Genomic DNA, 26,943 nt, shown 5'->3' with positions numbered 1-26,943 from the left:
AACATATGTAAATTATTTATTTAAACAACATCCTATGATCACAAATCATTATAGATTATCCAAAAATAAATACTAAACTAAGACATCAACTATGTACAAAAATGAACAAACAAATTAGGCATTCTTCTCATTGTTCTTTTCAACATTGACCATTTCTTTGCGTTTACGGTAACGCATTTTCAAATTTGTTATCAAACGAACCGTACAGAAGTAGACAATCTCCACAATACTTAAGGTGGATACGCCCATAAAGAGACCCAGTAGACCACCACAATTGGCCAAAAAGTCTGTTGTACCATATAGCTCAGATCTTTTCGAGGTGAGAAATTGCGCCTCCTTGAAGAATATGGACAAGCGTGTCTTTTTGGTGCTAGAATAAGAATTATTACAAATATATGATTCGATAAAATTTTGGAAACTTACTCCAAGGAATTGTCATCAGCCACAGGATCAGTTTGTTTAGTAAGTCCCTTCAGCGAAGCTGCATAATCATAATCGGCTTGGGAAATTTCAGCCTCGTAAGCTATAGATGTACATGATGGCAAACAGTTACAGGTAGTAACGCCTCGAACATTTTCCCCTGAGGTTGCTATTCCTTGGTCAAATTCACGTAGTGCAAGTTCGTCTTCTGCACTATTAAAGCAGATCACATTTTTCGCTCCACAAACAGGAGTTTTTTCATTTCCTGTAAAACGAAAAGAAATTTGTTGTATTTGTTTCGCTTGTTAAATATACATATTTTAATCATTCAATGTCATGTAAACATAAATAAATATAACGTTACTTTCGCTGTATCCTGCAAAAAAAAAAAAAAAAAAAAACAAAAATAAGTGAGACGTAACTATTAAGGAAAATCCAAAGTCCAGTGGACCCTAATATATTATACCCTCCACTACTTTGTAGACCAAACCAGTCGTTCCAATTGGCCAAGAGCAATATCCGCATCTGAGCCAATTTCAGAATTGTATTCTCAGATCGTACAAGTGCAAAAATACCGGAGGTCGCTTACACTAATAGAAATACATTACGTTCCAAATTCGTGAACGGACGGTAACTAAATGAAACGTCAACGTTCACGAAAAATCAAAGCGGAATATTCACGGTTTTGTCCTTTGGAATCTGTATGGCAACTCCGTCCGGGGTGCAATGTGCCAAGGCGACTGTTAACGGGTAGAGAGCAGACAACCCAGGTTCGAATCTTGGTAGCGGAAATAATTTTAGATGTATAATTAGATTCATTTATAATGTAAATATCGTTTAAAAACGAAAGAAGTGTAAATTAGTATTCATACCAACCCAGCAAAAAAATTGGAAGTTGTTCCACAAACATTTCTTTTTAAGCGCATCCCAGAATATCCATCAATTTTTTCTACTTCGATGCAGTCCTTTAGGACAAATCCACAAACATTTCTTTAAAAAGCTTCCCGGGATACCCTATCGATTTGTTTTCCACTTCCGATGCAGTCATTTTGGACAAGTCTTAGAAAGTACGGATCAAGGCCGTTTTAAGTGAAAATTTAAATTTTACACAATTAAAATTCGCAAAAAAAGAATAGAAAATCAATAAAAAATCAACAAATAATTAAAAAAAAATAATAACTGACTTTTTCACATCCATGGAAGTTCTTCTGAGAAGATTTTTCAAATTATGATAATTTTTAATTTTTTGTTAATTCTCAATGAAAAACCAAGTAAGGAAAGTCTAAAGTCGGGCGGGGCCGACTATATTATACCCTGCACCACTTTGTAGAATTAAATTTTCGATACCATATCACATCCGTCAAATATGTTGTTGTTTGTCCCACCTAAATACATTTAAATATCACTCGACCTGGACAGAATTTGATAGACTTCTACAAAATCTATAGACTCAAAATTTAAGTCGGCTAATGCACTAAGGTGGAACACAATGTTAGTAAAAAACCAGTAAGGAAAGTCTTAAGTCGGGCGGGGCCGACTATATTATACCCTGCACCACTTTGTAGATCTAAATTTTCGATTCCATATCACATCCGTCAAATGAGTTGGGTGCTATAAAGGGTGATACGGTCAAAATTTGGTCAATATAAACTTGACGTATTTCTTTCAATTTTGCATTTAAAAAACCTGAACACCCCTCATTTTGAAGGTGTGTGTGTAGAATGTTGCTCCTATTTTGATTTTGGAATTCACTCTTCAGTTGTAAAAATGCCGTCCAAGCAAGAAGAGCAGCGTATCAAAATTTTGCTCACGCATCGCGAAAATCCGAGCTACTCGCACGCAAAGCTGGCAAAATCGCTAAAAGTTGCCAAATCAACCGTTACAAATGTAATTAAAGTGTTTGGGGAACGTTTGTCGACAGCCAGGAAGTCTGGATCGGGGGGAAATCGAAAACCGGAAGCCGCTGAGACGACAAAGAGAGTTGCCGGTAGTTTCAAGCGAAACCCTAACCTCTCTCTCCGAGATGCCGCAAATAAGCTGGGTGTATCGTCTACAACCGTGCATCGAGCCAAAAAGCGAGCCGGTCACTACAATAAGGTAGTGACTCCAAATCGCGATGATAAACAAAATACGATGGCCAAAGCGCGATCCCGGAGGCTGTACACGACGATGCTGACGAAGTTTGACTGCTTGATAATGGACGACGAAACCTACGTCAAAGCCGAGTACAAGCAGCTTCCGGGACAGGAGTTTTATACGGCAAAAGGAAGGGGAAAGGTAGCAGATATTTTCAAGCACATAAAACTGTCAAAGTTCGCAAAGAAATATCTGGTTTGGAAAGCCATCTGTACCTGTGGCTTGAAAAGCAGCATTTTCATAGCTTCCGGGACTGTCAACCAAGAAATTTACGTGAAAGAGTGTTTGAATAAACGTATGCTGCCTTTCCTGACGAAACACGGTTGTTCCGTACTGTTTTGGCCGGATTTGGCATCTTGCCATTACGGTAAAAAGGAGTGGTACGCCGCCAACAACGTGCAGGTGGTTCTCAAGGACAAGAACCCTCCCAACACGCCAGAGCTCCGCCCAATTGAGAAATACTGGGCTATTGTCAAGCGGAACCTAAAGAAGACCAAACAACTGCTAAGGACGAGCAGCAGTTCAAGGAAGAAGGTGGACAAGGTGGCTGTACAAAATCTGATGGCAGGTGTCAAGCGTGAGGCCCGCCAATTCGGATTTGGAAAAGCGAAAGCCTAACTGAATATTTTTCCTGAATTTTATACTAATTGAACTTGAAAAAGAAATTTAATTTGATTTTTTAAATAAACGATTTCACCGATTTACACGCGTTTTCCCTTGACCAAATTTTGACCGTATCACCCTTTATATAAAGGTTTGTCCCAAATACATACATTTAAATATCACTCGATCTGGACCGAATTAGATAGACTTCTACAAAATCTATAGACTCAAAATTTAAGTCGGCTAATGCACTAGGGTGCAACACAATGTTAGTAAAAAAAAGTATGGGAAACATTTAAATCTGAATCAATTTTAAGGAAACTTTGCAAAAGTTTATTTATGATTTATCGCTCGATATATATGTATTAGAAGTTTAGGAAAATTAGAGTCATTTTTACAACTTTTCGACTAAGCAGTGGCGATTTTACAAGGAAATTGTTGGTATTTTGACCATTTTTGTCGAAATCAGAAAAACATATATATATGGCACGCATAGCTACAATGCTAATTCTAGCATTGGCCTCTGTGGTCATATGAGTGTAAATCGGGCGAAAGCTATATATGGGAGCTATATCAAAATCTGAACCGATTTCAGCCAAATTTGGCATGCATAGCTAAAATGCTAATTATACTCCCTGTGCAAAATTTCAACTAAATCGGAGCAAAAAATTGGCCTCTGTGGTCATTTGAGTGTAAATCGGGCGAAAGCTATATATGGCAGCTATATCTAAATCTGAACCGATTTCAACCAAATTTGACACGCATAGCTACAATGCTATTACTACTCCCTGTGCAAAATTTCAACTAAATCGGAGCAAAAAAATTGGCCTCTGTGGGCAAATGAGTGTAAATCGGGCGAAAGCTATATATGGGAGCTATATCTAAATCTGAACCGATTTGGCTGATAATAAGCAAGTTTTTCGAGACCTATAAAATATTCAGATGTACGGAATTTGAGGAAGATCGGGTGATATACACGCCAATTATGACCAGATCGGTGAAAAATATATATGGCAGCTATATCTAAATCTGAACCGATTTTTTCCAAAATCAATAGGGATCGTCTTTGAGCCGAAACAGGACTCTATACCAAATTTTAGGACAATCGGACTAAAACTGCGAGCTGTACTTTGCACACAAAAATACACCAACAGACAGACAGACAGACAGACGGATGGACATCGCTAAATCGACTCAGAATTTAATTCTAAGCCGATCCGTATACTAAAAGGTTGGTCTAAGATTACTCCTTCTTGGCGTTACATACACTGAAAAAAATATTGTCGTGAGGTCAAAGATTTAATGTCTTTAAAATACGAATGCGAATTTTGCTTAGCATAGAAGACGCATTTCTCTAATATAAAGATTTTTTCCTTCTCCAAAAGTCGATAAACTTTTCAATGAAGTCGTATTGTCCGTATAATTAAGTGATTTCAATTAAAAATGGGTATCATAACATGAAAGAAAAAATGTTTGGGCTAAGGTCAACGTGACTTTAATTATTCAGAAAAATTCTTTAAAATTAATGAAATTGTCTTTAAATTTGTTGTCTTTTTGCATCTTCACTACAAAGCAAAAAATCGTTCAAATATAGGACATGATTTTCAACACTTTATTTTAAAGACGCTTTTTACTTGAAACATGGCAAAAATTTTACTGGAAGTCGAGTCTGAATTTGGAAAATAAAGTTGTCGTTAACTCGTTTTAAGGGACTTTGATGGCTTATGAAGAAAAAAAGGTGAAAAAGCAAAAAATTAAAATTGGCTTCCTAGAAGCAAGTACACAAAACCCAAATTTTAAAGAAAATTGTGTCGTAAAAGTATGCTTACTTTTATTCTCCGCTTCTTTGGCTCGGAATCAATACCAACATTTTTAAAGTAAAGACAAAATCTTTGGAACCGGGCATGCTTTTTTTTTCAGTGTACAAGTGCACAAACTTATTATACCCTGTACCACAGTAGTAGTGAAGGGTATAAATATGTGAAACATTTAAATCTGAAGCAATTTTTTAGGAAACTTCGCAAAAGTTTATTTATTATTTATCGCTCGATATATATGTATTAGAAGTTTAGGAAAATAAGAGTCATTTTTACAACTTTTCGACTAAGCAGTGGCGATTTTACAAGGAAAATATTGGTATTTTGACCATTTTTGTCGAAATCAGAAAAACATATATATGGGAGATATATCCAAATCTGAACCGATTTCACCCAAATTTGGCACACATAGTTACAATGCTAATTCTACTCCCTGTGCAAAATTTCAACTAAATCGGAGTAAAAAAATTGGCCTCTGTGGTCATATGAGTGTAAATCTGGCGAAAGCTATATATGGGAGCTATATCTAAATCTGAACCGATTGCAATCAAATTTGACACACTTGACTATACTGCTAATTGTACTCCTAGTGCAAAATTTAAACCAAATTGGGCCAAAACTCTGGCTTCTAGGACCATTAGAGTAAGCCAAGTGTGAGTAAGATAGCTTAATAAATAAGGTTTTTATGGCCAAATTAGGGAAAATCGGGCGATACATATATATGCGAGCTATATCTAAATCTGAACCGATTTCGATGAGATTTTGCAGACTTAAAGGGTGATGAAAATGTTTACTATGTGCAAAATTTGATGACGATCGGTTTGTAAAATAGCGCAACGTGACTTCATTTGTCGAAATCGGGCGATACATATATATGGGAGCTATATCTAAATTTGATCAAATTTGTTAGTGCTATAGAAGACTACATTTAGCCAAATTTAAGTAAGATCGGTTGATAAATAAGGGTTTTATGACCAAATTTAGAAAAATCGGGCGGTACATATATGTATGGGAGCTATAGCTAAATCTGAACCGATTTCGATTTTTTGCACATATAGTTAGTGATATAGAAGATTACATTTAGCCCACTTTGAGTAAGATCGGTTGATAAATAAAGGTTTTGTGGCCAAATTTGGGAAAGTCGGGCGATACATATATATTAGAGCTATATCTAAATCTGAACCGATTTGGATGAAATTTTACAGACTTGTGGTTTAGGGTATAAAAATTATAAAATCAAACAATTTCTTCAAAATTATTTGTGTTACAGAAAAAGGTGGTAAGGCGAAAAAACTCATGGAAGTGAGAAAGACGTGAGGGAAGATGCAATTAGCCAGAAAAAAATGAAATTAGTTTACATTCTGTAAAAGAATCATAAAAAGTACAGTCGAAGCTCTGTTTAACGAATATCCCATTTAGCGAAAATCCAATTTAACGAACGTCCAAATTCTTAACATTGAGCGTTCTACACTCAAAAAAAGTTTACTTGGATTCAAAGATTTTGACCTTCCCTTAAGGATTTTGGTATTGATTCCGAGCCAAAGATGGGGCTTCTTTAAAATAAAGAAATTTTTTTTGTGACCTATTTGGCTTTAAATCTAGGACCAATAAAATTAAAATTAGGATACAGATCTCATTTATCAAATTTTCATTCTCTTTTCGCGGTTTATTAATAATGGTACTCACGTACAAACAAATGCCAGTTTAAAAATCCAAATTATAACGGATACTTCAAAGTAAAATTTTTTTTCTTAATTCCAAAAAAAATTTTAAACCAAAGACGCTAAATCCTCAAAATAAGTCTTAGCCAATATTTGAAGCGTTTTTATCTTAAATCTAAAGTTTCTATATTTCAGTTAATTTAAGGACAATGTCTTTAAATCAAAAATGTATTTCTTTACTTTAAGGAAAATTAGCCTTAGTTCAAAGACATGGGACTTTAAAATTTACAAAATTTGTGTCCTAAATTTAATGAAAATAATTTTTGAAGCAAAGGTTATAAACTTTATTTTAATTATAATTTCATTCTTTTAAAGAAATTTTACCTTAATGTTTTGTAAATTTCGCATCCTAAAATTGAGGTTGCGTAATCTTTAATATCACGTAATTATTTTTTTCAGTGTAAATAACAAACGTTTGAACAAAATTTACGTTCGATATAACGAAAATGCTTTTAAAAATCAGCAATATTTCATGATTGTGAGAGTGTCTCAAGTCCGTCGGAAATGTCCACAAAATACGGCGTTCCCAAGATATTTAGATTCCATCAAATGTTTGGAAACACATATTCAATGGCCGGGTAACTAGGTAAAGTTTGGTTAGATAGAGTGACAGCTCCACAACGGGAAATGGATATACTCCAGAAACAGTACATTACTACTCCCTGATGATAATGGACCAGTCCCAGGCCTGGTCGAAAAGTATGGACGGGATCGGTCATTTTAACACAGGTTTGTCATTGACGGGGTAAATTTACACTGCAGGTCACGGCTTGGACCCATAGGTAAATGTCTAGATCCAATAAGATTTTATAATCAATAGAGTATAAAAATCAATAAATTACACCCAGAGAATTTTGCTCTTCCAAGGGGCTCCGGAGGTCAAATCTGGGGATCGGTTTATATTGGGGCTATATATAATTATGCACCGATGTGAACCAATTTTTTCATGATTGTGAGAGACCATATACTAACACCATGTACCAAATTTCAGCCGGATCAGATGAAATTTGCTTCTCTTAGAGGCTCCGCAAGCCAAATCGGGGGATCGGTTTATATGGGGGCTGTATATAATTATGGACCGATGTGGACCAATTTTTGCATAGTTGTTAGAGACCATATACTTACAACACGTACCAAATTTCAGCCGTATCGGATGAAATTTGCTTCTCTTAGAAGCTCCGCAAGTCAAATCTGGGGATCGGTTTATATGGGGGCTATTTATAATTATTGACCGATTTAGACCAATTTTTGCACGGTTGTGAGAGACCATATACTAACATCATGTACCAAATTTCAACCGGTTCGGATGAATTTTGCTCCTCCAAGAGGCTCCGCAAGCCAAATCTGAGTGTCGGTTTATATGGGGGCTATACGTAAAAGTGGTCCGATATGGTCCATTTTCAATACTATCCGACCTACATTAATAACAACTACTTGTGCCAAGTTTCAAGTCGATAGCTTGTTTTGTTCGAAAGTTAGCGTGATTTCAACAGACGGACGGACGGACATGCTTATATCGACTCAGAATTTCACCACGACCCTGAATATATATACTTGATGGGGTCTTAGAGCAATATTTCCATGTGTTGCAAACGGAATGACAAAGTTCATATACCCCCCATCCTATGATGGAGTCCTGAAGAGAAACTATGAAATACACAGGAATATCAGCATAATTACTTAGAGGGATAAATTACCGCTGAAAAACTTTCTTGGTGCTCTGCCGAAACTGTAATCTAGCGTTGAGAGTACATCTATGCCGACAGGAACAGCAGAGTAATGATGTATGTTGGACATTTTAGGAAGATGTTACTATGAACACTACCTATGCCTGACCCATCTTGAAACCGGGGACTGGAAACAAATTAGGGAATTCGTCCAAGAAGTTAGAGCACACATCGAGGCCACTATTGCCATGGGTGCACACATGCTCTCATGAGATCTTGGAATCGAATCCTCTTTTCGACCTAACCTAACCTAGATATATCAAGTTCATCAGTTTTTAAGGATTATTTATGTTAAAATGACATTTTTTAATGTTTGCCACATGCTTCAGAATTTTTATTCATCTGGTAAAAAAAAAAAAAACTATGATTTTCAATAAAAAAAGTATTTAATATTCCCGCTCAATTTAATGAATATTTCTAAATAACGAAAGGGCCTGACAATATATCGTTCATTAAACCGAGCTTCGACTGTATATACTTTTCTTCCAAACAAACTTGCTTACAACGAAAATCAAATGGAAAATAACATTTGTTTGTCTAAAATTTCGTTTGGTAAGAAAGAATTGTTTTTTTTTCGTGTACTTACTTGGCATAGAGAATTTTACACATCCGCATTTGGCTAACGTGAAGTTAGCCAAACACTCCTGTTCGCAATTACTTTGTGTATAGATTTGGAAGAATCGCAAATCTCGTTCTTTCTGGAAATAGCATTGACGTCTGAAATTGAAAAAAAGTGTACTTTTGTCATTTTATAATAGTCCCGGCTTGAGAAAGAATTCCATGTGCTACAGTACACAGAAAAAAATGTCACGAAAATTTTTCCAATTAAAGTCTTAAGTGAGTTTTAAAAACTATTCAATTAGAAATTTAATTGATTCAAAAAATTATTTAATTGAAACAAAAATTAATAGTATCAATTAATTATACCCTGCGCCACACTGTGGAACAGGGTATTATAAGTTAGTACATATGTTTGTAACACCCAGAAGGAGACGAGATAGACACATGGTGTCTTTGGCAATAATGCTCAGGGTGGGTCCCTGAGTAGAAATAACCATGTCCGTCTGTCCGTCTGTCCGTCCGTCCGTCTGTCTGTGAACACATTTTTGTGATCAACGTCTAGGTCGCAATTTAAGTCCAATCGCCTTCAAATTTGGCACATGTTCCTAATTTGGGTCAGAATAGAATCCTATTGATTTTGGAAGAAATCGGTTCAGATTTAGATATAGCTCCCATATATATCTTTCGCCCGATATGCACTAATATGGACCAAGCACCCAGACTTTTATACCGATTTCCGTGAAATTTTGTACAAACATAACACTTAGTCGTATAGTCAAGTGTGCAAAATTTGATTGAAATCGGTTCAGATTTAGATATATCTCCCATATATATATTTCGCCCGATATGGACTAATATGGTCCTAAAAGCCAGAGTTTTGGCCCAATTTGGTTGAAATTTTGCACAGGGAGTAGATTTAGCATTGTACCTATGCGCGCCAAATTTGGTTGCAATCGATTCAGATTTAGATATAGCTCCCATATATATCTTTCGCCCGATATGCACTTATATGGACCCAGAAGCCAGAGTTTTATCCCGATTAGCTTGAAATTTTGCACTAGGAGTACAATTTGTAATATAGTCATGTGTGCCAAATTTGATTGAAATCGGTTCAGATTTAGATATAGCTCCCATATATATGTTTTTCTATTTCGACAAAAATGGCCAAAATACCAACAGTTTCCTTGTTAAATCGCCACTACTTAGTCGAAAAGTTGTAAAAATTATCTAATTTTCCTAAACTTCTAATACATATATATCGAGCGATAAATCATAAATAAACTTTTGCGAAGTTTTCTTAAAATTGCTTCAGATTTAAATGTTTCCCATATTTTTATACCCTCCATCATAGGATGGGGGTATATTAACTTCATCATTCCGTTTGTAACACATCGAAATATTGCTCTAAGACCCCATAAAGTATATATATTCTGGGTCGTGGTGAAATTCTGAATCGATCTAAGCATGTCCGTCCGTCCGTCCGTCCGTCTGTTGAAATCACGCTAACTTCGGAACGAAACAAGCTATCGACTTGAAACTTGGCACAAGTAGTTGTTATCGATGTAGGTCGGACGGTATTGAAAATGGGCCATATCGGTCCACTTTTACGTATAGCCCCCATATAAAGGGACCCTCAGATTTGGCTTGTGGAGCCTCTAACAGAAGCATATTTCATCCGATCCGGCTGAAATTTGGTATATGGTGTTGGTATATGGTCTTTAACAACCATGGAAAAATTGGTCCACATCGGTCCATAATTATATATAGCCCCCATATAAACCGATCCCCAGATTTGGCTTGCGGTGCCTAAAAGAGAAGCAAATTTCATTCGATCCGGCTGAAATTTGGTACATGGTGTTGGTATATGGTCTCTAACAACCGTGCAAAAATTGGATCACATCGGTCCATAATTATATATAGCCCCCATATAAACCGATCCCCAGATTTGGCTTGCGGAGCCTCAAAGAGAAACAATTTTTATCCGATCCGGCTGAAATTTGGTACATGGTGTTAGTATATGGTCTCTAACAACCATGCAAAAATTGGTCCATATCGGTTTTTAATTATATATAGCCCCCATATAAACCGATCCCCAAATTTGGCTTGTGGAGCCTCTAAGAGAAGCATATTTCATCCGATCCGGCTGAAATTTGGTACATGGTGTTGGTATATGGTCTCTACCAATCATGCAAAAATTGGTCCACATCGGTCCATAATTATATATAGTCCCAATATAAACCGATCCCCAGATTTGGGTTGCGGAGCCTCAAAGAGAAGCAAATTTCATCCGATCCGCCTGAAATGTGGTACATGATATTGGTATATGGTCTCTAACAACCATGCAAAAATTTGTCCACATCGGTTCATAATTATATATAGCCCCCATATAAACCGATCCCCAGATTTGGTTTGCGAAGTCTCCAAGAGAAGCAAATTTCATCCAATCCGGTTGTAATTTGGAACATGGTGTTAGCATATGATCTTTAACAACCGTGCCAGAATTGGTCCATATCGGTCCATAATTATATATAGCCCCCATATAAAACGTTCTCCAGATTTGACCTCCGGAGCCTCTTGGAGGAGCAAAATCCATCCGATCCGGTTCAAATTAGGAACGTGGTGTTAGTATATGGTCGCTAACAACCGTACAGAAATTGGTCCAATCACACAAAAATTGGTCCATATCGGTTCATAATCATGGTTGCCACTAGAGCCAAAAATAATCTACCAAAATTTTATTTCTATAGAAAATTTTGTAAAAATTTTATTTCTAGAGAAAATTTTGTTAAAATTTTATTCGGTTCATAATCATGGTTGCCACTCGACCCAAAAATAATCTACCAAGATTTTATTTCTATAGAAAATTTTGTCAAAAGTTTATTTCTATAGAAAATTTTGTTAAAATTTTATTTCTGTAGAAATTTTTGTCAAAATTTTCTTTCTATAGAAAATTTTGTCAAAATTTTTATTTCTATAGAAAATTTTGTGAAAATTTTATTTCTATAGAAAATTTTGTTAAAATTTTATTTCTGTAGAAATTTTTGTCAAAATTTTATGTCTACTTTGTCAAACTGAATTATATAGGTATTGGATCGATCTTTTTTGATTTAATATATACCACGTATGGACTTACATACAATTTAGAAAATTATGTTAGGAGGTTTTAAGATACCTTGCCATCGGCAAGCTTTACCGCAACTTAAGTAATTCGATTCTGGATGGCAGTGTTTAGCAGAAGTTTCTACGCAATCCATGATGGAGGGTACATAAGCTTCGGCCTGGCCGAACTTACGGCCGTATATACTTGTTTTACATTGTGTTCCACCCTAGTGCATTAGCCGACTTAAATTTTAAGTCTATAGATTTTGTAGAAGTCTATCAAATTCTGTCCAGATCGAGTGATATTTAAATGTATGTATTTGGGACAAACCTTTATATATATCCCCCAACACATTTGACACATATAATATGGTATCGAAAATTTAGATCTACAAAGTGGTGCAGTGTATAATATAGTCGGCCCCGCCCGACTTTAGACTTTCCTTACTTGTTATACCCTCCACCATAGGATGGGGGTATATTAACTTTGTCATTCCGTTTGTAACACATCGAAATATTGCTCTAAGACCCCATAAAGTATATATATTCTGGGTCGTGGTGAAATTTTGAGTCGATCTAAGCATGTCCGTCCGTCCGTCCGTCTGTCCGTCCGTCTGTGGAAATCACGCTAACTTCCGAACGAAACAAGCTATCGACTTGAAACTTGGCACAAGTAGTTGTTATTGATGTACACTGGTAGAAAAATGTTTCGTACTATTAACGAACGGGCTTCGTTGATAATTTTTCGTTAATATTACGAAATTTTTCGTTATAAGAACGAAAGTGATCGTTAATACAACGAAATCAATCGTTAAAAGACAATTTTGTGTTTTGGCTTTTCGTTATATTAATGAAACACGTTTCGTTAATATTACGAATATTAACTTTGTAATTTTTTCAAGAATTAGAATAAACAAATTTTCCAAGATGGAATTATTATAATCATTTGCACATAGAGAGTAAATTTTGGAAACTTTTAGCCCTTAATATAGTCGTTTTATATACTCCGAAACTGGAATTGAAAATTTCATTTATAAAACGAAAGCGATCGTTAATATAATGATATGGATCGTTAAAAAATAAATTTTAAATTGTTATATTTCGTCATATTAATGAAATATGTTCATTAATAATTCGAATGGGAGTTTGAGTATTTCTGCCTCTCCTTACACTCTCTCTCCAAAACGTCTCTCCATACTTTCTCTAATACGTCTGTAGCGTCTATGTAATTTGTACATTCACATGTAAGCATAGCAATATACACATGTTTGTATGTGCGTCATGGAAAACAAACGGTAAAAAGTTCAACTGAAAACTTGTCTGATGGGCAAACCTTAACAACATTTACGTTCTTTTCGCTGAAGAGTGCACAGGCTCATTACAGTTTCGTTGTGAATAATAAACAAAGATGGTGGGTGAGTTAAATTGGTGTTTTTTGTATATTCGCAAGAAATTTAGTATACATTTTTAATCTTTAGTGAAAATGCCCCGGGGAAGTGAACTTTCAGATGAAGAAGGCAGAACAATTAACGCAATGAACCTTGGTTGCAAAAAAATTGGATAAATGGACACGGCGATAACATACGATTATCATTTTTTGGTCTTAGTAATAAGAGGCATTTTTTTCTTAAGTGAAAGTCACAATATATGATTATTAAATTACTTAATTTATCAATAAATATTATTTCCTACTGTATATAAATCATATTTCAAAGATATTAACAAAAAATAATACACTACTAATAACTACACTCAAATGCAATAATTGCTTGGATTTCATTAATATAACGTTTGTGTTCATTTATACAACGTTCGCCTTTCATTCATACAATGAATGATTTTCATTCATACAACGTATAAGCTGCATCCATACAATGAATAAATTTCCTTCATACAACGAATAATATTCGTTAATACAACGAAAAGGCTACGTAATAACAACGTAATTATTCGTTAATACTACGAAATGTATTCCATAAAGGGTTTCGTAAATATAACGTAAAATTACGTTGTTATAACGAAATGCTACGTTGGCTGACTTTTAATGAAGAATTTCGTTAATACAACGTAGAAATTCATCGTATTAACGAAACTTTTTCTACCAGTGTAGGTCGGATGGTATTGAAAATGGGCCATATTGGACCACGTTTACGTATAGCCCCCATATAAACCGATCCCCAAATTTGGCTTGGGGAGCCTCCCGGAGCAGCAAAATTCATCCGATCCGGTTGAAATTTGGTACGTGGTGTTAGTATATGGTCTCTAACAACCATGCAAAAATTGGTCCATATCGGTCCATAATAATATATAGCCCCCATATAAACCGATCCCCAGATTTGACCTCCGGAGCCTCTTGGAGGGGCAAAATTCATCCGATCCGATTGATATTTGGTACCTGATGTTAGTATATGGTCTCTAACAACCATGCAAAAATTGGTCCATATCGGTCCATAATTATATATAGCCCCCATATAAACCGATCCCCAGATTTGACCTCCGGAGCCTCTTGGAGGGGCAAAATTCATCCGATCCGGTTGAAATTTGGTACATGGTGTTAGTATATGGTCTCTAACAACCATGCAAAAATTGGTCCATATCGGTCCATAATTATATATAGTTCCCATATAAACCGTCCCCAGATTTGACGCCGGAATCTCTTGGAGGAGCAAAAGTCATCCGATACGGTTGAAATTTGGTACATTTTGTCAATATATGGCCTCTAACAGCCATGTAAAAATTGGTCCATATCGGTCTTTAGTTATATATAGCCGATGACTTATTACACAAAAATTGGTCCATATCGCCAAAAATAATCTACCAAAACTTTATTTCCATAGAATATTTTGTCAAATTTTATTACTATAGAAAGTTTTGTCAAAATTTCATTTCTATAGAAAGTTTTGTCAAAAGTTTATTTCTATACAAATGTTTGTCAAAATTTTATTTCCATAGAAAATTTTGTCAAAATTTTATTTCTATAGAAAATTTTGTAATCGACCAAAACTTTATTTCCATAGAAAATTTTGTCAAATTTTATTACTATAGAAAGTTTTGTTAAAATTTCATTTCTATAGAAAGTTTTGTCAAAAGTTTATTTCTATAGAAATGTTTGTCAAAATTTTATTTCTATAGAAAATTTTGTAAAAAATTTATTTCTGTAGAAAATTTTGTCAACATTTTATATCTATAGAAATTTTTGTCAAAATTGTATTGCTATAGAAAATTTTGTCAACATTTTACTTCCATAGAAAATTTTGTCAACATTTTATTTCTATAGAAAATTTTGTCAAGTTTTTATTTCTATAGAAAATTTTGTCAAATTTTTATTTCTATAGAAAATTTTGTCAAAATTTTATTTCTATAGACAATTTTGTCAAACTAGATTATAAACGTATTTAATCGGCCTTTTTTTGTTTAATATATACCCCGTATGGGCTAACTTACAATTTAGAAGACAGTGTTAAAAAGTTTTACGATACCTTGCCATCGGCAAGTGTTATCGCAACCCAAGTAATTCGATTGTGGATGACAGCCTTTAGTAGAAGTTCCTACGCAATCCATGGTGGAGGGTACATAAGATTCGGCCTGGCCGAACTTACGGCCGTATATACTTGTTTTTTAATTGGATTTTTTAATTGGCTTTCAATTAATGTTTTAATTGATACTATCATTTCTGTGATTGAACACATTTCAATTAAAAATTAATCGGATCAATCAATTTCGTGATTGTAAATCAAAAAAAGATATTTTTTTGTGTGTACTCACCTATGGGGCTCATAATGTTTTAGACCATCCGATGTTGTGATAATTTTTGGTTTAATGGCTATTAAAACCTCTTGACTGAATGGTATACGAAAATATTGTTTGGCAACTTGAGGTATCTCTCCAGGTGTGTGTAAAACCAACTGAAAAATTAAAGATTTTGGTATTAGACCTGGAACTCTAGTGCAAATGCATGTCACCTTAAATCCTTGTATGGGACCACGACAAAGATTATCGAAATCCTTCTCCACACCACTTAAAAGTAAATCGAGTCCAGCTTTGGCACCAGAACCCAAAACACGATAGGGATAGGTTTCCGTATTTGCATTAGCACTATAGCCATCTTCTACATTCCAATCGGTTGTTGTTGGATTCTCCATGCGCACTATGAAATCTTTAATTAATCTAAAATATTTCTCACAATTATTGAAACTGCATTTCCAAAGAGTGCAAATCCGTACCCTTCTTTCCGGAAGATATCAAAGGCACTGAGTGTATTAAATGTATAACAGGGTCCATCATCGGTTACAAATGTATGAAATAATTCATTACATTCGGTAGCCATATTGCGCCATTTGCACTTTTGGAATATCTCCAAGAATTCTGGCATAATATCACTTAGAGTGTCCAGAAGTTGTTTGCTATTGGTAAAATTCTCACCATTGGTGAACTCCATCAAATGAGCATCGCATACTTGTAGCGCTGAATTCAATTGAATAAACCTTTAATGTATGATTTCATATTTTATTGATTTCACACACGATGAAATGGTAAACGATATCATTTTATGCTAACAAGAATTGAAACATGTCGTTTTGGTTAAAGCCTCCCCTAAGAAAACTATAATTTATAACAAGTATATACGGCCGTAAGTTCGGCCAGGCCGAAGCTTATGTACCCTCCATCATGGATTGCGTAGAAACTTCTGCTAAACACTGCCATCCAGAATCGAATTACTTAAGTTGCGGTAAAGCTTGCCGATGGCAAGGTATCTTAAAACCTCCTAACATAATCTTCTAAATTGTATGTAAGTCCATACGTGGTATATATTAAATCTAAAAAGATCGATCCAATACCTATATAATTCAGTTTGACAAAGTAGACATAAAATTTTGACAAAAATTTCTACAGAAATAAAATTTTAACAAAATTTTCTATAGAAATAAAATTTTCACAAAATTTTCTATAGAAATAAAAATTTTGACAAAATTTTCTATAGAAAGAAAATTTTGACAAAAATTTCTACAGAAATAAAATTTTAACAAAATTTTCTATAGAAATAAACTTTTGACAAAATTTTCTATAGAAATAAAATCTTGGTAGATTATTTTTGGCTCTAGTGGCAACCATGATTATGAACCGATATGGACCATTTTTTGTGTGATTGGACCAATTTTTGTACGGTTGTTAGCGACCATATACTAACACCACGTTCCTAATTTGAACCGGATCGGATGAATTTTGCTCCTCCAAGAGGCTCCGGAGGTCAAATCTGGAGAACGTTTTATATGGGGGCTATATATAATTATGGACCGATATGGACCAATTCTGGCACGGTTGTTAAAGATCATATACTAACACCATGTTCCAAATTACAACCGGATTGGATGAAATTTGCTTCTCTTGGAGACTTCGCAAACCAAATCTGGGGATCGGTTTATATGGGGGCTATATATAATTATGAACCGATGTGGACAAATTTTTGCACGGTTGTTAGAGACCATATACCAATATCATGTACCACATTTCAGGCGGATCGGATGAAATTTGCTTCTCTTGGAGGCTCCGCAACCCAAATCTGGGGATCGGTTTATATTGGGGCTATATATAATTATGGACCGATGTGGACCAATTTTTTCATGATTGGTAGAGACCATATACCAACACCATGTACCAAATTTCAGCCCGATCGGATGAAATATGCTTCTCTTAGAGGCTCCACAAGCCAAATTTGGGGATCGGTTTATATGGGGGCTATATATAATTAAAAACCGATATGGACCAATTTTTGCATGGTTGTTAGAGACCATATACTAACACCATGTACCAAATTTCAGCCGGATCGGATAAAAATTGTTTCTCTTTGAGGCTCCGCAAGCCAAATCTGGGGATCGGTTTATATGGGGGCTATATATAATTATGGACCGATGTGATCCAATTTTTGCACGGTTGTTAGAGACCATATACCAACACCATGTACCAAATTTCAGCCGGATCGAATGAAATTTGCTTCTCTTTTAGGCTCCGCAAGCCAAATCTGGGGATCGGTTTATATGGGGGCTATATATAATTATGGACAGATGTGGACCAATTTTTCCATGGTTGTTAAAGACCATATACCAACACCATATACCAAATTTCAGCCGGATCGGATGAAATATGCTTCTGTTAGAGGCTCCACAAGCCAAATCTGAGGGTCCCATTATATGGGGGCTATACGTAAAAGTGGACCGATATGGCCTATTTTCAATACCATCTGACCTACATCGATAACAACTACTTGTGCCAAGTTTCAAGTCGATAGCTTGTTTCGTTCGGAAGTTAGCGTGATTTCAACAGACGGACGGACGGACGGACGGACATGCTTAGATCGACTCAGAATTTCACCACGACCCAGAATATATATACTTTATGCGGTCTTAGAGCTATATTTCGATGTGTTACAAACGGAATGACAAATTTAATATACCCCCATCCTATGATGGAGGGTATAAAAAGTCATGGATTTCAATCAATCGAATTTTCTTCTTTAAAGAGCCCAGCAAAAAATACTTCAACAGTAAGAGTTTAGTTGCGCTTTTTGATATACAATAAAGTAGGCAGTGCATCCACACTGAATGAATCGATGGTAATAACGTAAACGAGTAATCAAACTAGTTTATGATCATTCGTTTACGTTATTGCAACCAATTCATGCAGTATAGATGCATTAAAGGTAGTGCTGTTTTCCTTCACGCCAACAATGCTATACTCAAGATTATATATCACTTCTGATATTTCTATTAAAATGAGCAAATATATCAGCGATATGTAGAAGCTGCTCTAAATCGGAACATCGCCCACAGAAATCAGCGCTGATTCGGTTGTTTTGTAAGCATTTGTAAGCAGTTGGTACTGCCTCACTCCCTTAAAATCCTGCTGAAATAGTGCTCCATTGTTTGCTGAGAGTGGTCTAAATAATTTTGCCGATACAAAAATTATTCTAATAGCCCCTGTAAATGATCTAAAGAAAACATCTTTAAATAAACTGATATACTGAAACTTTAGATTTAAGATTAAAACGCTTTTAATTTAATTGATCCTAGATTTAAAGCTAAATAGGTCCCTAAAAAGAATCTTTGCTTCGAAATCAGTACCGAAATCCATAAAGGAAAGCAAAAATCTGTGGATCCAAGTAAACGTTTAATTGAGAGTAATATATTCACTTTTTTATACCCTCCACCATAGGTTGGGGGTATATTAACTTTGTCATTCCGTTTGTAACACATCGAAATATTGCTCTAAGACCCCATAAAGTATATATATTCTAGATCGTGGTGAAATTCTAAGTCGATCTAAACATGTCCGTCCGTCTGTTGAAATCACGCTAACTTCCGAACGAACCAAGCTATCGACATGAAACTTGGCACAAGTAGTCAGTATTGATGTAGGACGGGTGGTATTGCAAATGGGCCATATCGGACCACTTCTATGTATGGTCCACATATAAACCGACCCCTAGATTTAGCTTGCGGATCCTCTTGGAGGAGCAAAATTCATCCGATCAGGTTGAAATTTGATACATATTGCAAGTATATGGTCTCTAACAACCATGCAAAAATTGGTCCAAATCGGTCCATTATTATATATAGCCCCCATATAAAACGATCCCCAGATTTGAACTCCGGAGCCCCTTGGAGGAGCAAAATTCATCCGATCCGGTTAAAATTTGGTACGTACACTTATGTTCTCTAATAATCATGCAAAAATTGGTCAATATCGGTCCATAATTATATATAGCCCCCATATAAACCGATCCCCAGATTCCGGAGCCTCTTGGAAGAGCAAAATTCATCCGATCCGGTTGAAATTTGGTACGTGGTTTAAGTGTATGGTCTCTAACAATCATGCAAAAATTGGTCAATATCGGTCCATAATTATATATAGCCCCCATATAAACCGATCCCCAGATTCCGGAGCCTCTTGGAAGAGCAAAATTGTGTTGCGTGGTGTTTGTACATTGTCCCTAACAATCATGCAAAAATTGGTCCATATGGGTCCATAATAATATATAGGCTCAGTATAAACCGATCCCCAAATTTTAACTCCAGAGCCTCTTGGAAGAACAAACATCATCCGATCCGGTTGAAATTTGGTGCGTCATGTACGTATATGGTCTCTAACACCCTTGCAAAAATTGGTCCATATCGATCCATAATTATATGGAGCAAAATTCATCCGATTCGGTTGAAATTTGGTACATTGCAATCACACATAAATTGGTCCATATCGCCAAAAATAATCTACCAAAATTTTATTTCTATAGAAAATTTTGTTAAAATTTTATTTCTATGGAAAGTTTTGTCAACATTTTGTTTCTATAGAAAATTTTTTCAACATTTTATTTCTATAGAAAATGTCGTCAAAATTTTATGTCGATAGAAAATTTTTTCAAAATTTTATTTATATAGAAAATTTTATAGAATTTTGCCAACAGTTTACTACTATAGGAAATTTTGTCAAAATTTTATTTCTGTAGAAAATTTTCTCAAAATTTTATTTCTATAGAAAATTTTGTCAAAATTTTATCAAAATTTTATTTCTAAAGAAAATGTTGTCAACATGTTATTTCTATTGAAAATGTTGTCAAACTGAATTATATACGTAGTTTATCGGCCTTTTCGTTTAATATATACCACGTATGGACTAACAATTTAGAAGACAGTATTAAGAAGTTTTAAGATACCTAAGATGCGTACCGCAACCCAGGTAATTCTATTGTGGATAACAGTCTGTATTAGAAGTTTCTACGCAATCCATGGTGGAGGGTACATAAGATTCGACATGGCCGAACTTACGCCCGTATATTCTTGTTATATCTTAGACCCAATAAAGTATACGAGGGCAGTTCGGAAACTTCTTAGCCTAGCACAAAAAGCGCGGTATAAACAGAAAAAACTTGAGTGTTTTGAAAACTTCCATCTCTGCTATGAACACGTGTTAAATTTTGTTTCGATCTGACAACTCCTTCATATACAAACAGGTGTTCAAAAAAGACGCATCCCCAATTTTTTACAATGGAAAAATTAGAAATGAGTGCTGCCATTAAATATTTACATAAAAAAGTTTATTGGGACAAGAAATTCATATTCATATGGTGAATGTGTTAGGTAAAAGTTTTCCTTCATATGCAACAGTAAAAAATTGAGTTGCTGAATTTAAACGTGGTCGTACAAGCATTGAAGATGAACCACGTAGTGGATGTCCAAAAACAGCAACAACAACAGAAATTGTGGCCAAAGTGCATGATATGGTATTAAATAATCGACGAATAAAAGTGCGTGAAATGGCTAATATCATGGGCATCTCAAATGGTCGAGTCCATTTAATTTTGCAAGAAGAACTACAGATGAAAAAGCTTTCTGCAAGATGGGTGCTGCATTTGTTAACAGTCGATCAAACACGCATAAGAATGAAGATTTCTCAAACTTGTTTGGACCGTTTTAAGCGAAATAAAATGGATTTTAAGCGTCGTTTCATAACTTTTGATGAGACATGGATCCACCGCTATACTCCAGAGACAAAAGAACAATCCAAACAATGGACTGAATCTGGAGGAAGTGCCCCAAAAGTGCAAAAACAATTCAATCGGCTGGTAAGGTTATGGCAACGGTTTTTTGGGACTTCACAGGTATTTTATTGATTGACTATCTGCAAAGGGGTAAAACAATAAATTCAGAGTACTATTGCAACCTTTTGGATCAATTAAATGTACAAATTCGAGAAACGTCCTGGCTTACAACACAAAAAAATTATTTTTCATCAAGACAACACACCAGCGCACAAGAGTGTTTTAACAATGGCTAAAATCAACGAATTAAAATACGAGTTGCTTGACCACCCACCTTATTCTCCTGATTTAGCTCCCAGTGAATTTTACTCGTTCCCAAATCTAAAAAAATTCCTTGCTGGCAAGCGTTTTGCCTCAAATGAAGATGCAATTACAGTTGTAAACCACAATTTTGAAGGCCTTGAGGAAAACTATTTTAATCAAGGGATAGAATTGGTAGAAAAGCGTTGGACTAAGTGTATTGAAGCTTCAAGAGATTATATTGAAAAATAAAAATATTTTTGAAAAACTAACTATTCTCTTTCATTGATAGGCTAAGAAGTTCCCGAACCGCCCTCGTATATAGCCTTGACCGAGGTGAAAGTCCATGTAGCGATGTCTGTCCGTTCGTCTATATAACCTTTAAATGTGCACTGTATATTTGAAGATACAACCAGAAACAAGTATATACGGCCGTAAGTTCGGCCAGGCCGAAGCTTATGTACCATCCATCATGGATTGCGTAGAAACTTCTGCTAAACACTGCCATCCAGAATCGAATTACTTAAGTTGCGGTAAAGCTTGCCGATGGCAAGGTATCTTAAAACCTCCTAACATAATCTTCTAAATTGTATGTAAGTCCATACGTGGTATATATTAAATCAAAAAAGATCGATACAATACCTATATAATTCAGTTTGACAAAGTAGACATAAAATTTTGACAAAAATTTCTACAGAAATAAAATTTTGACAAAAATTTCTACAGAAATAAAATTTTAACAAAATTTTCTATAGAAATAAAATTTTCACAAAATTTTCTATAGAAATAAAAAATTTTGCCAAAATTTTCTATAGAAAGAAAACTTTGACAAAAATTTCTACAGAAATAAAATTTTAACAAAATTTTCAATAGAAATAAACTTTTGACAAAATTTTCTATAGAAATAAAATCTTGGTAGATTATTTTTGGGTCGAGTGGCAACCATGATTATGAACCGAATAAAAGTTGAACAAAATTTTCTATAGAAATAAAATTTTGACAAAATTTTCTATAGAAATAAAATTTTGACAATGATGAAAATTTTATTATGAACCGAATAAAATTTTAACAAAATTTTCTCTAGAAATAAAATTTTGGTAGATTATTTTTGGCTCTAGTGGCAACCATGATTATGAACCGATATGGACCAATTTTTGTGTGATTGGACCAATTTTTGTACGGTTGTTAGCGACCATATACTAACACCACGTTCCTAATTTGAACCGGATCGGATGAATTTTGCTCCTCCAAGAGGCTCCGGAGGTCAAATCTGGAGAACGTTTTATATGGGGGCTATATATAATTATGGACCGATATGGACCAATTCTGGCACGGTTGTTAAAGATCATATACTAACACCATGTTCCAAATTACAACCGGATTGGATGAAATTTGCTTCTCTTGGAGACTTCGCAAACCAAATCTGGGGATCGGTTTGTATGGGGGCTATATATAATTATGAACCGATGTGGACAAATTTTTGCATGGTTGTTAGAGACCATATACCAATATCATGTACCAAATTTCATGCGGATCGGATGAAATTTGCTTCTCTTTGAGGCTCCGCAACCCAAATCTGGGGATCGGTTTATATTGGGGCTATATATAATTATGGACCGATGTGGACCAATTTTTGCATGATTGGTAGAGACCATATACCAACACCATGTACCGAATTTCAGCCGGATCGGATGAAATATGCTTCTCTTAGAGGCTCCACAAGCCAAATTTGGGGATCGGTTTATATGGGGGCTATATATAATTAAAAACCTATATGGACCAATTTTTGCATGGTTGTTAGAGACCATATACTAACACCATGTACCAAATTTCAGCCGGATCGGATAAAAATTGTTTCTCTTTGAGGCTCCGCAAGCCAAATCTGGGGATCGGTTTATATGGGGGCTATATATAATTATGGACCGATATGATCCAGTTTTTGCACGGTTGTTAGAGACCATATACCAACACCATGTACCAAATTTCAGCCGGATCGAATGAAATTTGCTTCTCTTTTAGGCTCCGCAAGCCAAATCTGGGGATCGGTTTATATGGGGGCTATATATAATTATGGACCGATGTGGACCAATTTTTCCACGGTTGTTAAAGACCATATACCAACACCATATACCAAATTTCAGTCGGATCGGATGAAATATGCTTCTGTTAGAGGCTCCACAAGCCAAATCTGAGGGTCCCTTTATATGGGGGCTATACGTAAAAGTGGACCGATATGGCCCATTTTCAATACCATCCGACCTACGTCGATATCAACTACTTGTGCCAAGTTTCAAGTCGATAGCTTGTTTCGTTCGGAAGTTAGCGTGATTTCAACAGACGGACGGACGGACGGATGGACGGATGGACGGACGGACATGCTTAGATCGACTCAGAATTTCACCACGGCCCAGAATATATATACTTTATGGGGTCTTAGAGCAATATTTCGATGTGTTACAAACGGAATGACAAAGTTAATATACCCCCATCCTATGATGGAGGGTATAAAAAAATGTGTTTTTCTTTGATAGGCCGGGGACTTATCAGCCAACCTGTTACTTGGTTCGAGTGTAAGATTTTCCCCCATCAAAAATATATATTTACTTCAATAGTCGGAAATCGATCGATGTCGATGTGTTTCAAACGGAATAGTAAACATATTATACCTCCATCACCAACCTATGGTGGTGGGTATAAAAAAAAGTTGCACTTTTTTTCCCATTTTTTGATTGAAAATTACACTTTTTTACCACTTTTAAAAATTCTAAATTGCTAATGCTATTGGGCTATTGTCTTTTTGGATAAATTCATGTTACCATAGACCAAGGAAGGTATAGACAACGAAAGTGAATTCACATCGCTGTAGTTTGTCTGCACACCGTAGATGGCTCTTTTTCGTCTGCAATTGAGTGATTTTTAAATTTGGCTTTAATTCGGTTTCTTTCGTTTGTTCTTTTGATGAAACACCAAATATTGGAAAAACATGTAAAATTCTATACATCCACATCTTTTTTGTAATGCAAATTGACTGATTTGTACGGTAATTCTCTTTTCCAAAAAGAAATTGAGTCACTTGACTGCGCAATTGAGTGGAATGACTGCGCACTGCAAATAAACAACACCATGGTGAATTATCAAGGTATGTCTCTATTTTAATTGGTCTATGATGTTACGATCTTTGATACCTAAAACTCACCTTGACAGACATACGACAATCGTAATTTGTTCTCTTCAGTTTCACGTCCCAAATTCATGTTGTGCATAAAATGATATCATCACAAATTCATAAAAACCTACTCCTGACTTGTGACATTTTCCATTGTCACATTCGTATAGAAATCGAAGTATCTCCAATAGGTATCAGTAAAATTGAAATAGGATTGTCGGGCTTTTGTCTCAGTGCAGATAGTTACAGCAGGGAAGGGTATTTGCCAGACTGGCGTTGATTTTTCAGCAAAACTGACAATAACCGGATTATTGTTCCATTTGAACCAAATATTCATGGTCAATGAGGCACACAGATATATGGAGAAGACAAACACCATTATCCAGAATAATCTAAAAGACACACACATACACAATAAGCTCATTGTTTCAAATCTCAAAACGGAGTCTTTTTTCTAAGAAGCGATCACCATCATCGTGGAATACCTTTCCCATACAGGCCGTTTTTGTTCTCCCAAATATTTAATCCCATGGATGGTACTGTTGTCACAGTATTCCGAAAATATGGCCCAGGCGGCCTGTGATGGTTTGCCATACTTGATTTGTTGCTTGTTATCGACATCTTCATCACTGTCCACATCTACGGTTTCCTTAAAGGCTGTTATGGTCTTGGCCATCAATGCAGCACGCTGCCTAATTGGATAAGACAAAACAAATCTCATTAGATGCGGATGTAACATGAGCATGAGGTCCCTTAGTTCTTTGCTATTCTCGTTTAGCACAAAATCCAATTGTCTGTATGATGCAACTTGACGATGCTGCTTTATCATCGTACCATTGCAGTGATGTCTTCACTGGGGGCCCGGTTTCAGGACGCTTCTCTGGCTCCATCTTGCCCGAGTAAAAGACGTTCACTAGGTTTTACGAAAAATTGGAATACGTTTGACACGAACACCACTACGTCTTAACCACGACTATTGAAAGTTATCATGGATGAGTTCACCTTTTATATACTCGCCCAATGGTACAAGCAGTCCTGGGATAAAGCCACTCACACGTTGTGTTACATTGTCTTATCGCATTTTTGTAAAAACACTCGCTTCGTCCTATTACACCTTTGGGACTTCACAATAATCTTTTGGTTGTCTAAGCACATATATTCCCTCGCTCTTGGGAGATGATGTCCCATAGTGGTTGGTGTGTGAATGTCATGTTTACCCCTTTACCTAAGGAATTAATTTCATTAGTTATTTTCGCTTAAGCTTAAGTAAAAGAAGACACATTAGAAAGGGTCAATTTTTAGAGAGAGCTGATGAGTCCAGAATTTATTTAATTCAAATGAAATGAATTGAGTTTGAAATTAAATTAAACTAAATCGAATTGAAACGCTAATAGAAACAAGGTGAATAAAGTGAACTTAAGTGAACTACATTGTGAACCCCCCGTGAAAGGTGGACACTCACGGTCCCCTAAATTTTGTCCACATTTGTGAGATGCCCAATTATGAGAGGTTAGTTTTAATATTTTAATATAGCAAACTTCCCTAGAAAACCGTTCACATTTTGTAGGTGTCCTGTTTGCAGAGTGTCCAAGTTTGAGAGGTTTCGCTGTAAATTGCATCATTTCCAAGGTATTGCATAAAAGGGGTCTGGTAATATTTCAGGCTCACTTAGACTATTCAATCCCTTGTTTCTCTCTTATCACTAAGTTCTGCCCGATTCTAAGTGTTAGCTCGATGACAAGGGACCTACTTTTTATAACCGAGTACGAACCGCGTTCCACATTGCGGTGAAACCACTTATAGAAGCTTTGAAACACTCAGAAATATGACCAGCATTACTGAGAGTGGATAATCCACATCT

General features: G+C 35.6%; 1 protein-coding gene and 1 long non-coding RNA gene across 2 annotated transcripts; one reads left to right on the top strand and one right to left on the bottom strand.

Moving 5' to 3' along the window:
- ppk26 (pickpocket 26) lies at positions 1-26,042 on the bottom strand. The gene is made up of 9 exons (XM_075307669.1): positions 25,917-26,042; positions 25,568-25,774; positions 25,214-25,474; positions 16,308-16,568; positions 16,047-16,251; positions 15,850-15,989; positions 9,011-9,141; positions 424-685; positions 1-370 (listed from the first exon to the last, which is right to left on the bottom strand). Exons 1-9 carry the CDS (start codon positions 25,970-25,972, stop codon positions 115-117), a joined length of 1,779 nt encoding a protein of 592 aa, XP_075163784.1. The 5' UTR covers positions 25,973-26,042; the 3' UTR covers positions 1-114.
- Positions 13,370-13,849, top strand: LOC142236442 (uncharacterized). Its single transcript, XR_012722032.1, has 2 exons — positions 13,370-13,499; positions 13,563-13,849. It is a non-coding gene; the product is annotated as an uncharacterized LOC142236442 (long non-coding RNA).
- Positions 26,043-26,943: the final 901 nt, after the last annotated feature.

This window comes from Haematobia irritans, chromosome 4 (assembly GCF_050003625.1).
Source record: "Haematobia irritans isolate KBUSLIRL chromosome 4, ASM5000362v1, whole genome shotgun sequence".
NCBI classification, from domain to species: domain Eukaryota; kingdom Metazoa; phylum Arthropoda; class Insecta; order Diptera; family Muscidae; genus Haematobia; species Haematobia irritans.
The sequence above is the reverse complement of the archived record's forward strand: the minus strand, read 5'-3'. Positions and strand labels throughout refer to the sequence as shown.